Source organism: Callospermophilus lateralis, chromosome 11, assembly GCF_048772815.1.
Source record: "Callospermophilus lateralis isolate mCalLat2 chromosome 11, mCalLat2.hap1, whole genome shotgun sequence".
Taxonomy (NCBI): domain Eukaryota; kingdom Metazoa; phylum Chordata; class Mammalia; order Rodentia; family Sciuridae; genus Callospermophilus; species Callospermophilus lateralis.
Genome location: NC_135315.1, coordinates 29,541,052 through 29,553,921, shown reverse-complemented (window position 1 = coordinate 29,553,921; position 12,870 = coordinate 29,541,052). Strand labels below are relative to the sequence as shown.

Here is a 12,870-nt window from a genome sequence, read left to right as displayed (position 1 = left end):
GGAAGACTGAAAGTTAAGTGGCCTTCATTCTGCAAGAGACTGAGGACACCATTGATGGAAATCTGGAAGTGGGTGGGGTAGTGTGAAGGGGGTTCCTAGGAACAAAAATGATGGGTTGAAATTTAGATATTTTAGTTTGAAAGAAAAGTGGGCATTCGAGTATCTGTTGAGCAGATACAGGTCAGGAGAGTGAGCCATCAAGGTCACTTCTGATAAGCAGAGGAAGAATGGGGGGGACACTGGTGTTACCTATTACACAGGCCAGAGAAACTCACAGAAGGAAACCAAAGAGCAACAGAAATGAAGCACAACATAAGGCGAACACAACATCAGTAAGGTCAAAAGAGAATCTTCCAGGAGGATGATGTGTTAAATAGGGATGAAGAAAAACCCATGTTGGGTGACTGGTTGCCCTGAAAGAAGCATTTCCAATAAAGCAACATGAGCAGAAATCAGAGAATGAGCTGGTATGGAAGAACTGCATGGAGAAGGTAGACTTCAACAAGTGATCTAAACACAAAATTAAATCACTCCACCACCTTGAGTGAGCGAGGTCACAGAAACCATAACCAACCAGGATAGGGATTATCATTTCTGCAGAAAAGTAGCCCTGAAACTTGACTTGCTACCATGCTCTATATTTTGAGTGTCATTTTTTGCCATATGAAAGTTATAGTTTTAAGGCAATGTGACCAAGAAGGCAATCAGGAAATGGAGGGGCTGAGCACATGGAGCTAGATGACACCCAAGGAATACCTTTAAAGCAAAGGAAAAAAATCCATAGCACAGTAAGTTGAATCTTTACTAATACAAGTTGATTAGAAAAAGTTGAAAAGGGGAGTAACAAATGACAATTAACTTGATAAAAGTTTTTAATGGGTGAGATCCTGAGAGGGTGAGCGTCATTGGTTTAATGAGTTTACAGAAATACTTCATCGGAATCTTGGTGTAGGTACCTCGCCTCTGAGTTTCACTTTTGCTTATAATGAAGTAAATGGTGAATTTCTTTCTAAATATTCCACAAATCAACTTTTATCTTTTGGAGCACTGGTATTTTACTATAATGGGTAACATTCCCAGGGGGCACATACACAGGATCAAAGAGCCAAAGTGAAATTCTGAGAATGTTAACATCTGGAGATCAGCAATCATGCCCTTTGTGTTTTCCCATTGGAATCTAGGATGTCAGGACTAATTACTTCTCTATCACCTCTTCCATTATGTCTCCAGTACTCACCCGGCAGCCCAGTTAAATTGGTCATAAAATCTATTGTGGCAAATTGGAAAAATTACATATGTTCCTTTTACATATTTTACAATCTAACTTTGGTGTATATGAGATTAGATAACCCACCTTGGAAAACTGGAGAAGCAAGAGTCCATAATCTCAGGTGTGATAGAGAACCGAGGAGCCAAGGGACCAAGAGAGACCTAAGTGGGTGACTTTAAGCTTCACTGGTCTACTTTTGTGCTCAGCTGGGTAAGTCATTAATCTGGGTATCCTTATGCAAAATGGACACAAGTACCTCCATGTAGAGGCTTGTTGTTAAAGACTATATAAAATATAATGTATGCTAAGAGCCTGACATGAAACAGTAGACAGTAGCCATTTTGATCATTTGCTTCCATGGAGAAGATCCTTCTAGAAGAGAAGGAACCAATCTGCTGATAGAAATATTCTCTTCAGAGAGGACTGGAAGAAAAAGAGCTATGTGGCTTTATGTTTTTCATAGTAAATTCTAAACCGGGCACAGTGACAACATCAAGTTTCAGAGCCATCAGAGGTGAAAAATTCATCAGAGCTGGACCATTCTTGGTGACCATACCAAGGTATGGTTACGTTACCCTACTGTGACACCCACAGGAGACAGTGCAGCCTCCACAGCCCCTCTAACTGCTGCTGAAGGAAGAGCCACATTTCACAAGACTTCTGAAACTACTAGAGCTCACTACTTAGTGGGTATTCCACAAAGGTCTATTAATTCATTGATTCTCAGGAACCTGTTCAACCACTTTCCTGTGTTTAACAATGATACCTTGCTGAGATCTATTACAATTGACTGATTCAAGAATAGGTTAGCTTCTGGCTCAGAGCAATAAAATCAAACAGCAGTATTTAAAAAAAAAACAAAACAAAACTGGATTCCATCCTCAGTACCCAAAACAAAACAAAAACAACAAAAACAAAACTACTGACTTCTTGGGCTGGGGATGTAGCTCAAAGGTATGGCCCTTGCATGCACAAAGCCCTGGGTTTAATCCTCAGCACAACAGAAACAAAGCTAAACAAATGACTGGCTCCTTAATAAAACTTATCAACTTATGGTAAGAAATCATAGTACAGTCAGATCCCATCAAGGACCTAATCAAGGCTAACAAGTCCATGGAGAACCCAAAATGGCAGATAAAATGAAGAACATGTATAATTGACTTTGACAGGCTGTCATAACTTCATAGTGATAAAATGGAAATGTCACATGGGGGGATTACTTTTTTTAAGTTTATTGGTAAACTTATAATTGCCTTTGACAGACATTGGGTGATTCTTTCTGTGACTAATTTCCCTCATAATTCAGTTTGGCTCAACTGAATTCTGGAGCCAGTCCATAAGCACACCTCTGAAAGGCAATGACTGGTCTGAGGTGAGGTGCCTGGGCCTTTATGTACACAGCCTGGGGAAATCTGCACAAAGATATTTAAAGGGAATTCAAGAGAAAAGATGCATTTTTCTCTGACCTTCATGAACTCTGATCCTTACAACAAAGTTGTATTCTAATCCCTCCACCATGACTCATCCTTATTTCAGTACAGGTTTTAGATTGCTTTGTTCTCACACTGGCACAGCAAGCTTGGGGCGGAGGTGGCAAAGTTATGAGGTGGACAAGTTCATGGAAAACAAGCAGCTAGCTCAGAACAAGGCTTGAGAAGTCAAAGCTTGAGTTAAGAGCAGAAACACTGTCACCCCTCCAAAAAGGAACCACAAGAATCTGACACAACCCAGCTTCCTCAGGGAAGGCACTGGTTCATCCCCAGAGGGAAGAACCTATAATGAAGGAAGGCATGGAGATGGAGACACGCAACCACAGAAATGTCAAGCAAGCCAGACACAGTACAGAAAGAGGCAGACCCTTACAAAGGGTAAACAATTATGAGTTGAAACAGAGAAGGTGGCGTTCCCCAAATTTGCCATCCCCTTTCTTCCTCGCTCAATTCTCTTAACCTTCTGCAGCCTTGAGATATTCTGGATCCATTTCATTTTAGGGCACATTTACATTGGTTTCTACCACAGCTCTACTATCCCTTCCATTAGCTATTGAGGCTTCCTGGATACCAGGAGAAGTGGGAGGGGAATGTGCAGATGATCATCTATTCAGTCAATACTGATGAGCCTGGTCCAACACACACATGAAGGAGCTGAAGTCACAAATGAAACACAGTAGTCTGCTCTATAAGAGACTTGATTCATTCCAAGGGGCAAAGTAGTTTGGGGGTAAGGGTGTGGGATTTGGAATCTGAGGACTAGGTTCAAATCCTGCCTAGGCTATGTAATAGCCATTTAATCTTGGGGGGAGGGGAATCACTTAACCTTGCTTAGTCTTAGATTCTTCGTCACCTTTGAAATGGAATTAATAACATAACCATCTCTACTGACATCAAGAATATGAGTCAGGTGCCAGGCATTTCAAACACTGGAACATTGTTTTGGTATTTCCACAAAATGTCTCCCCTCCATTCTGTGAAATTCCTGAGGTCACTGCCATGAGGTAAAGACAGAAAACAGGTCAAAAAAGGGAAACGCTCCTAAGCTACATTCAGATTCCACTGTGAAGGGTTTCTTTGGTGACTGCATCTTGAAGACTGTTCATTTCTTTTCATTGAATTAGTCTCCAAGCACACAAGATGTGACCCTTCTTCTTCCTTGTGAATCTAAAACCAGGGAGCAGCACTCTCCTCTACCCCATCACCCTCCTGATCAACTCTCCCACAGCTCCTCAGAGTAGCATGAAGCTGGCCAACCAGAGCCTTATAACCATGCATGGTCTGGGGCCTGGCAGAGGTAAATAAGGCATGCAGAAGAAATTGGAGAGCCATGTCACAGCTCACTCTCAGGCAGCAGGCAGAGCTCGCAACACATATCAAAGTAAAAAGGGCAACTCACCAACCGTGACTAAAGAGGTCATGTGGCCAAGAATGGGGGGGGGGGCGGCAATGGGAACAAGTCACGTAAGAGACCACAGACAACACAGTGCACACAACTTAAATCAACAAAGAACATTTTCCCAATGATACCATGTAGCAGAACTTGGTTCAAACTAAATGAGTTGCCAGCATGCAGGATTCCACACAAGTGTTCAAGGGAGATATAAAACTAAGGAGGGAGGGCATTTTTTTAAGACTTTAATTCCTCCCACCTTCAGTTATGGTTAATTAAGACATGCCCAAACTTCTTCACGGTTCAGCATCTATAAGTTTTTAATCATAAGTTCCTATCTCCTGACCAGGAAAAACTGATTCTCCAGGAGTACTCTTTCCACAAAATCAAATGCTATTATAATCCATTAAATTCTATTCTGCAATTCTCTATAAATAAACTTAACTCATACAGTGTATAAAATTTTGCTAACCTATTGTTACTTCAAAATATGTGTGTGTGTGTGTGTGTGTGTGTGTGTGTGTGTGTGTGTGTACAAATAGGTAGATTTTTTTAAAACCCAGGATTAAAAATGTAATATAACTTGGGAAATCCTAGAGTCTTTCTTAGAACATTCAAGTACTTACTGACAACGTAAGTTGGATTTCTTTATGATTGTAATTTTTGGAAATTCTTTTCTTCAAAGCTTTCACTGCATCTTTTGGCCTATAGCAATAAACACAGAAATCACCAATTTAGGCATGCAAATTGTTTTCTGAAAACCAATATGCATTGTGCAAACAGAAATGTCTAAGGAGCAGAAGACCAAGGCCTTGATTTTGGTTTGCCATCTCAGGAGATCATGTACCTTCTCTTACCTAAATTTCCCCTCATGGATACAATCAGACAATGCCACCTACCTTATGGTGGGAATCAAAATATTTACCTAAGAGTATACCCAGAAAGCACTACTCATGAAATATGCTTATACCCATTTCCTCTACCAATACACAGAACCAGTTTACAGGAAATCTAACTTCCAAGACAATCAATGAAAGTTACCACTTTAATGTCAAGGGGCATTTCCTGAGCACCCTCTAGGCAAAGGGATGGTGGAAGAATTACAGCAAAAGAGGTCAGCTTCTGAGATGCCACAATATCATGTTACAAAGGAAGAACTATAAATAGAGGGCTAGAATTTACTAGATTCTCCTTATGTATTAGCAGTGAAGAAATTAGTCGTATCAATGAAAAGCTTCACAGAAGATCTAAACATGGTAAACAAGATTATAGAGAAAAAAAATCATGAACAGTATGATGGTGACATAGTACTTTCCACCAATATATAATCAGTAATTAAGTTTTCATGTTTTCTTCTCAACATGAGCTAGATTAAATCTTTTCCTGTCAAATGTCACTTGAATACCTATAAGAAAATTAATGGAATTATGTCTTTTATAATAACCTTAGCTGACTAAATTCAAACTAGTAGGCCCTTCTTTTTTTTCTTAATATTTTTTTCAATTGTCGATGTTGCTGGGCAAGTGCTCTGCCACTGAGCCACAACTCTAGCCCAGGTAGGTCCTTCTTAATAACTTCTCTTATAACTTCAATTCTCTAAAGTTTAAAAAGTATATTAAAAAAAGTAGCATCCATTATTTAAAATATACACAGCACAAACATGGCTATATTGGCATTAAGGAGAAAACAAAACAAAACAACCTGTCACATGACAAGGAAGAAAAAGACTGCTAGATCATTTCCTGGTTATAAAGATGAATGTCCAGAGATTGTTCACCACCAGGAGTTAACCAGTTTCTGGATAATATTTTTTAGTTACACAAAATACTGGCAATCAGAGCAGAAAAAATTCCTAAGGAAGGAAACAATCTATCTCTTTATATATATATATATATATATATATATATATATATATATATTTTTTTTTTTTTTTTTAATCTTTTGAAAACAAGGCATCTGAGTCTCTCACAGACAAAATTTGAAACTGTTAAGGAAAGCTGAAAGGAGAGGGGAAAAAAATTACAATGGATTCTCAGATATTCCACATGTCCCAGCAAGAGCTGCCCCAATAAGTCAAAACCTGACATCTTTAAAAGGTAGAGGGTCCCTAAGGGATGATAAAAATCCTCTTTCAATAAGAAAACCAGAGTTGGCAAGAAAAAACATGTTATAGATCTGATGCTTCTTATCAAAGGCAAAGACTTGGACACCACACTGAACTCACCCATCCTGGGTAGTGTTCATTATGTCACAGATGTGCATGAACTGGCCCCAGTCTTCGGTCTGAACTCCAGCAAATGTAGCCTTTTCTGCAAAGAAAAAGCTGCTTGTGTTGAGTCTGAGTTACAACAGAGTAAAAAATGTCTCCCTTAAATAATCTGCCCCAGGGTGTAACAGCAAGTACCATTAAGTTTATATAGGGCAAAGTGACTCCTTTTTTTTCCCCTGAACAATCCTCAGTAATTCAGGAATCACTCGGAACTCAAGTTCAGAGTGCTGCTGTTGCAACAGTAATGAGTGACCTATTAATGAAGACTGCAAGCATAACACCTGGCTACGGGGCTAAAGCAGGCCAGCTAGATCTCCATCTGCCCAACTTTCAGAGAACAGCACTAGAGCTTATTCAGCAGCCGCCTACTAGGGGAACTACACAGAGCTAAGTATTTTATTTTGCAATCCCATTTAACCCACTCTTGGACATGATCAAACAAATTGTGAGAGGTTAAGGAAATTACCCAAGGTTACACAGCAAGTAGGAGATAGAACTTATATTGAAATCCAAAATTGCTTGATCTCAGTGTTTGTTTTTTAAAATCATTTGTTAGGTGGGGGTGAGAAAAAGGGAGAGAGAACAGAATGACTGAGCAAGACCACTTTTAGTCTACACTATCAAAGCTACCACAGGCAGACTCCCATGCAGACTGTACCTGGAACCCCATCGTTAAATAATCAGATATTTTCCCTTTTCCAGACATTCTCTTCAAGAATACCAAATGTTAAAGCAGGTGTCATTGTGTATGACTGTATCCCAACTATTGTCATTGTGTATGACTGTATCCCTTCTGCCATGGCAGAAGGATGGCAAGTTCAAGGCCAGCCTGGGCAACTTAGCAAGAACCTGTCTCAAAATAAAGAATAAGGGGCCGGGGTTGTGGCTCAGTGGTGTGGTAGAACACTTACCTAGCATGCATGAGGCACTGGGTTGGATCCCTAGCACCACATAAAATAAACAAATAAAATAAAGGCATTGTATCCATCTCCATCTAAAAATATATATATATTTAAAAAAAGAAAGAAAGAAAGAATAAGAAGAGCTAAAGATGCAGCTCAGTGGTAGAGCGCTTGCCTACCATGTGCCAGACCTTGGGTTTGATCCCCAGTACCTCAAACAAAATGCTATCTAGGAAGGGAAATACCCTATATGAATGAATTTAATATCTTCGTTGGAGAAAGGTGTGATCCATAAGCATGAAAATAACATAGTTTTTGAGGAAAATGAAGACAAAACAACGAGAAAAGACTAAAGAAAGGGAAGAAGAATAAGGACTTAGTTGGGAGAACCCCCAAGTTTAGCCTGCTTCCCACCCAGGAAAAGAGCTATTAGAATTTGGCACTCAGTGGACAAAGGTGAGCACTGTCAGGCATATATGGTTGTCCCATCTATCAGATGTCTCCTTCCATTCCTTGCTCTTCTCCCAACCTTATCTTCCTAGAAACTCCTATTCACCCTTCAAAGACCACGGCAGAGTTCATCTCTCCCTTTTCATAGGTTTTATGTGTTTTATATTTTTCTTCTAAAAGTTTCATACAGAAGTTATTACAAACTTGTCTGCCCTATAAGAAAGTGAGTTCCCATCAGATGAGTGTGGTGGTGCATGACTGTAATCCAGTGATTTGAGAGGCTGAGGCAGGAGGATTGCAAATTCCAGACCAGCCTGAGCAACTTAGCAAAATCTCTCTCAAAAAATCAAAAGGGCTGGGGATGTGGGTCAGTGGTAGAGTCCCCCTGAGTTCAATCCACAATACTGGAAAAAAACTTTCAAGTAAAAGAAAGTGAATTCCCTGAAGCTTGAGACCATGTCTTATCTAGCCTGGCTGGGGTGCCTGGTCCCATAAAGATGTGGAAACTCAGGTTCAGGGTAAATGGTCTGTACTGTGTCACACAGCAATTAGGTGAGCTGTAACCCAAAGCTTGCAAGTCTGAGCCTTCTTGCTCCAAGTAGGAGATTCTCACGATTTCATCATCCCACTAAGTTCCCAACAGACAGTTTGCCTGCCTTTAATATGCCAGGGTGCCACACCCCGTTCCCAAGAGGAGGAATCAAGAAAAAGAGGGAGAAGTGAGGTGGTGTTGGGAAGAGTCCAATCACTGACTTATGCTTACACCTACATAATTCAGAGGATAGCCACTGGAGATAGAAAAGAGGTAGGACGGTGCCTAGGCGGCCCACCCTGGTCTCAGAAAGGCCTTCTTCTTGTCTCCAGTTCTTCTCTCCTCTTTCCTCCCTTTACTCTAATGCCAAGCATTTCCATTCTCTTTGTTTACCTCAAAAGACAGCTCAGGTTTGCTGAGCCTCTCACAGTGAGATCACATCTTTCCCTCATCTGCAAAATGGGCATAACAGTATGGAACAACACTACACGCCTAACAGCCCTCGGGTGAACGCACTTGTTGAATAACCTTCCTCTAGTCAAACAAGTTTCCAGCCTCTCCTGGTGGAGGCCCCAACACACCACGCCAAAGCCTTGGGGTTCACCTGTTCGGTTCCACTACCCAGAAGTCAGCAAAATAGAGAATTTGGGGAAAAGGAGTTCCAAGGTGAGTTGGCCCAGAAAGTATCGCGGGAAAGGGGGCTGGTGGAATGTGGGTGCCCTGGGAAAGCTGGGGGGATGGGGGCGGAAGGATCTCCTCCAACTGGGATCAACTCCGTCCTCCGCAGGCCGAGAACGGAGTCGAGCGGGGACGGACCCCGCGATCCCCAAAGCCTGCCTGCCCGCCCGCCCGGGCGTGTCTCCCCGCGCCGCCTTACCTATGAGTTGGCCCACGGAGGTGGCGTAGGGATCCCGGTGGCTCTTCCCAAACGCCATAGTGGCCCCAGAGAGCCGGGCCCAGGAAATCCGCCTCCGCCCGCCGCCCTCCGACTCCCGACTCCTCCCGCTCGGTGCCCGTGGCTCCTCCTCTTGGCGGGCGCGGGCGGAGGCGGCGCGTCCTGCGGCCGCTGCGGGGCACCCGGCTCGGGGCGGGGGCGCGGGGCGGAGTCTCGGGCGCACCTCGCACCTGCAGCGCGCGCCCTGCGAGGCGCTCCCCGCATCAGGTGTGGCCGCGGGCACCGCCCAGCGCTTGGAGCCCGGCGGGAGGCACGCGGCGCCCGCCCCGCACCCAGGCGCGCTACTCCGATGCAGGCAAAAGCCCAGAGTGGGAGGTGGAGACCCAGGCTCTGCTCCCACCGCTTCCTGGGCGGATTGCCACCCTTGTCTGCGCCCTTTTCTCCGCCCTTTGTAGGCAAGGAAATACAGGGTTAATAACACCAGCCTCGGGGTTATTGTCAGAATTAAGGAAAGGACATAAACGGCTTAAGTTATCCGTAAAATCTTTAATCATTGAAAAAAAATTGAATAACTAGAAATATACATCCCACTGCCGCCCTGCCATAGAGATAGGGGAGCCGAGGCGTGGCTGTCCTTCAAAACGGCGGGTGATGAGAGAAGACCTGTTGGCACACCAGTGCAGGTTCTCCCAAGCGGCGCCCTTTGTATCTCTCCTGTTCCCAAGGGGAATCGCAGGGCGCCACCATAAGAGATCTTGGTTTCTAACTCCTTCTCCTAGGAACTGTTTTCCAGAGAATAGAGGGACTTTCCTTCTGCTCTGGCAGGGATTTGGCTTCAGGGCTACTTTGGAATGTAAATCTGAATTTGAGAAGCCCAATCCCTTTCTGGCTATTTTCGCAGAACCCGAATTTCTCTCTTTGATTTTGCATTCAGTTAACCTTGAATTAGCCATGTTTACAATCTCCAGTGAGCTGTGGGGGAGCTTATAGAGAGTGGGTCCTCTGCAGGCCATGTCAGTTAGGCATAAAATGGGCTACTTGTGCCTGTGGATCTTGCTCCCTAAGGTCAACTGGGGAATCATTTTCACAAATGAGTTTGAATTATGGTTGTCTACTCTGGAGCCTATATTACCACCATTAGTTGAATTTGTTTATTGAGTGTTATGGTTTTGGATGTGAGGTGTCCCCCAGAAGCGCACTGGTGAAACAATGCAACAAGGTTCAGAAGAGAAATGATTAGGTTGTGAAAGTCTTAACCCATCAGTGATTAATCCCCTGATAGAGATTAACCAAGTAGTAACTGAAATGATAGCCTGTGGCTACTGGATATGGTGACTAGGGAGAGCTGTGGGACTTGGTCTGACATATTTTAATATAGAGCTCAAAACCAATTGTAAGGCACTGCCAAGAGGCTAACATTTTTCATAGATCTCTAATTCTATTGTTTCCATTTTTCTTGACATAAGTGAGTAAATACCTGAGACTCCAAAATCTAGAATGAAGCTTTCTTTCTTGTGCTGGTATTTCTCATAATGAGCTCTGACCTACCTATAACTAATATTCTCCACCTGCTCATATGGGGTAACTAGCTATTTTACAAGGTGCCATTTATCAACTTTAGTCATCCCTGCAAGTCTCTGCTGACACTGTTGAAGACCTCTTTTGTGACATCACCAGCTTACTCTCTATTTCATGTTATAGCCTCTAGCAAAATATTTTGCCTTCTCTGCAGCCTACAATCAAATCTCAAAAGAGAAAGTCAATTTTAGGTTAGCCATGTGTTGGTGTCATTGCCTTTCCATGAAGGAATGAGAATTAGGAAGGAATCGAACATCCACATAGACATTGTACCTAACACTGCTACTTCTATGTGGAAGGTTTGTTTTATGTGTGTGTGTGTGTGTGTGTGTGTGTGTGTGTATTTTCCCCTTTGTTTGATTTCCTTAAATGGCAGGATCAAAGCACCCAGGAAGAAGACAACAGCAGCAAGGAGGGAATTCTGGACATGATGGCTAATTGAACAGAACCTAGGTAGATGAGTACTGTCTGTGTTCTACCTCAGCTATTTCTGGGCAGACGCTTTCCTCTCTCCCTGTGCCCTCCAGGGTGTTATGGTACCTGAAGTCATCTCTTTCTGTTCTCTGCCACTCTGTCAGTGATCCCCCTCCTCCTGAGGGGTGGAAATCAACCCAGTCGATTATTAATATGGTCTGGGTTGAAAAATCAACCCAGTCAATGTTAATGTGGTCTGGGAACCAATAATAGATTTCACAGATGAGTTGAGTTCAGAGAAGGAGCAGAATCCTAGAGAAAAACACTAGTAAAATGCCTGGATTCCCAGAGCAGAATCTTACCACAATTTCAGTTCCAAGAATACTTACTAAGCATTTATTTGTGTGTAAGTCACAATACTAGGTGGAAACAAACAACACTTAAAATGTGCTTAGTGCCTGAAACTGAGATTAGTTTATTATGTTAAATTAGTCTTTACAGTCGTGGTAGTTGGGTAGTATTAACCTTATGTTTACAAAGTGCACAATCTGAAATTCAGGAAGATAAAGCCAATAATTAGCTTGGCCAGAGTCTGAATCATGGTGGTCTGACTCTGGAGCCTATGTTACTACCATTAGTTGAATTTGTTTATTGAGTGTTATGGTTTGGATGTGAGGTGTCCCCCAGAAGCTCAATGGTGAAACAATGCAACAAGGTTCAGAGGAGAAACTATTGGGTTGTGAAAGTCTTAACCCATCAGTGATTTAATTCCCTGATAGGGATTAACCAAGTATAACTGAAGTGGTAGCCTGTGGCTGGAGGAGGATGGGAATTGGGTGTGGCTCTCTCTGCTTTCTGATCATCATGTGAGCGCCTTCCCTCTGCCACACTCTTCTGCCATGATGTTCTGCCTCACCTCCAGCTGTGAGGAATGGAGCTGGCCTCTGAAAGACCTCTGAAACTGTGAGCCCTCAAATAAACTTTTCCTCCTCTGCAATTGTTCTGGTTAGGTCTTTTAGTCACAGCAGTGAAAAAGCTGACTAAAACATCGAGTGTGACATTTTACTTTTCAAAAGTGATCTGTTTGATTCAAAGGAAGAACGCTCCAAGAATATAACAACAGGGAAGTCATATACTTTTCTGACACAGGGTCCTGCTTTTTTATGCACTTGTTTAAGAACATTAATGTTTTCTTTGCTAGGATGAGCTAGGTGTGTTCTAAATACATTATATGCATTCTTTCACGTAATCCCCTAATAACTTTATGAGATTAGAAAAATTAAAGTGGGTGATTTTTCAAAAAGTCACACTCCTAGCGAAGTACTGATTTCAGAACGTGTGGCTGTAATAACTGTGCTACACCACCTTTTGCATTCCTAAATGATAGAGGGTACCTTTCACCAACACTCACTTTGAGAAAAATGGGCCATAGTGGGTGGTGCCCTTAGAGTGAGGTGACCAGACATGGAGAGTGTACATGTGTAGAAGACAAAGATGACTCACCATCACGATTTATGCAGCTGAGAGTAATTTTTGTCCTCTCACTTGATGCTGTTTTTAACCACAAAAATGTTTAGATTAGAGCAGTATGTGGCCTTAGAAACCCGATAAGAAGTGTCTATTTTTATAATTTTGCAGATGAAATAGTGACACTCAGAGGAAGGGGAAGTGACTTGA

At 42.5% G+C, this 12,870-nt stretch overlaps 2 protein-coding genes across 2 annotated transcripts in view; one reads left to right on the top strand and one right to left on the bottom strand.

Annotated features, from left to right (window-relative positions):
- The window catches only part of Tom1l1 (target of myb1 like 1 membrane trafficking protein), a 42,556-nt gene extending 33,252 nt beyond the window's left edge, over positions 1 to 9,304 (bottom strand). The window contains exons 1-3 of the mRNA XM_076871647.2: positions 9,184 to 9,304; positions 6,378 to 6,462; positions 4,780 to 4,858 (exon numbers count right to left, since the gene is read on the bottom strand). Coding sequence (XP_076727762.2) covers positions 4,780 to 4,858; positions 6,378 to 6,462; positions 9,184 to 9,241 — 222 coding nt within the window. The 5' untranslated portion in view covers positions 9,242 to 9,304. The remainder of the gene's footprint in view (positions 1 to 4,779; positions 4,859 to 6,377; positions 6,463 to 9,183) is intronic.
- The window catches only part of Cox11 (cytochrome c oxidase copper chaperone COX11), a 69,756-nt gene that overhangs the window by 38,342 nt on the left and 18,544 nt on the right, over positions 1 to 12,870 (top strand). The window lies entirely within an intron of this gene.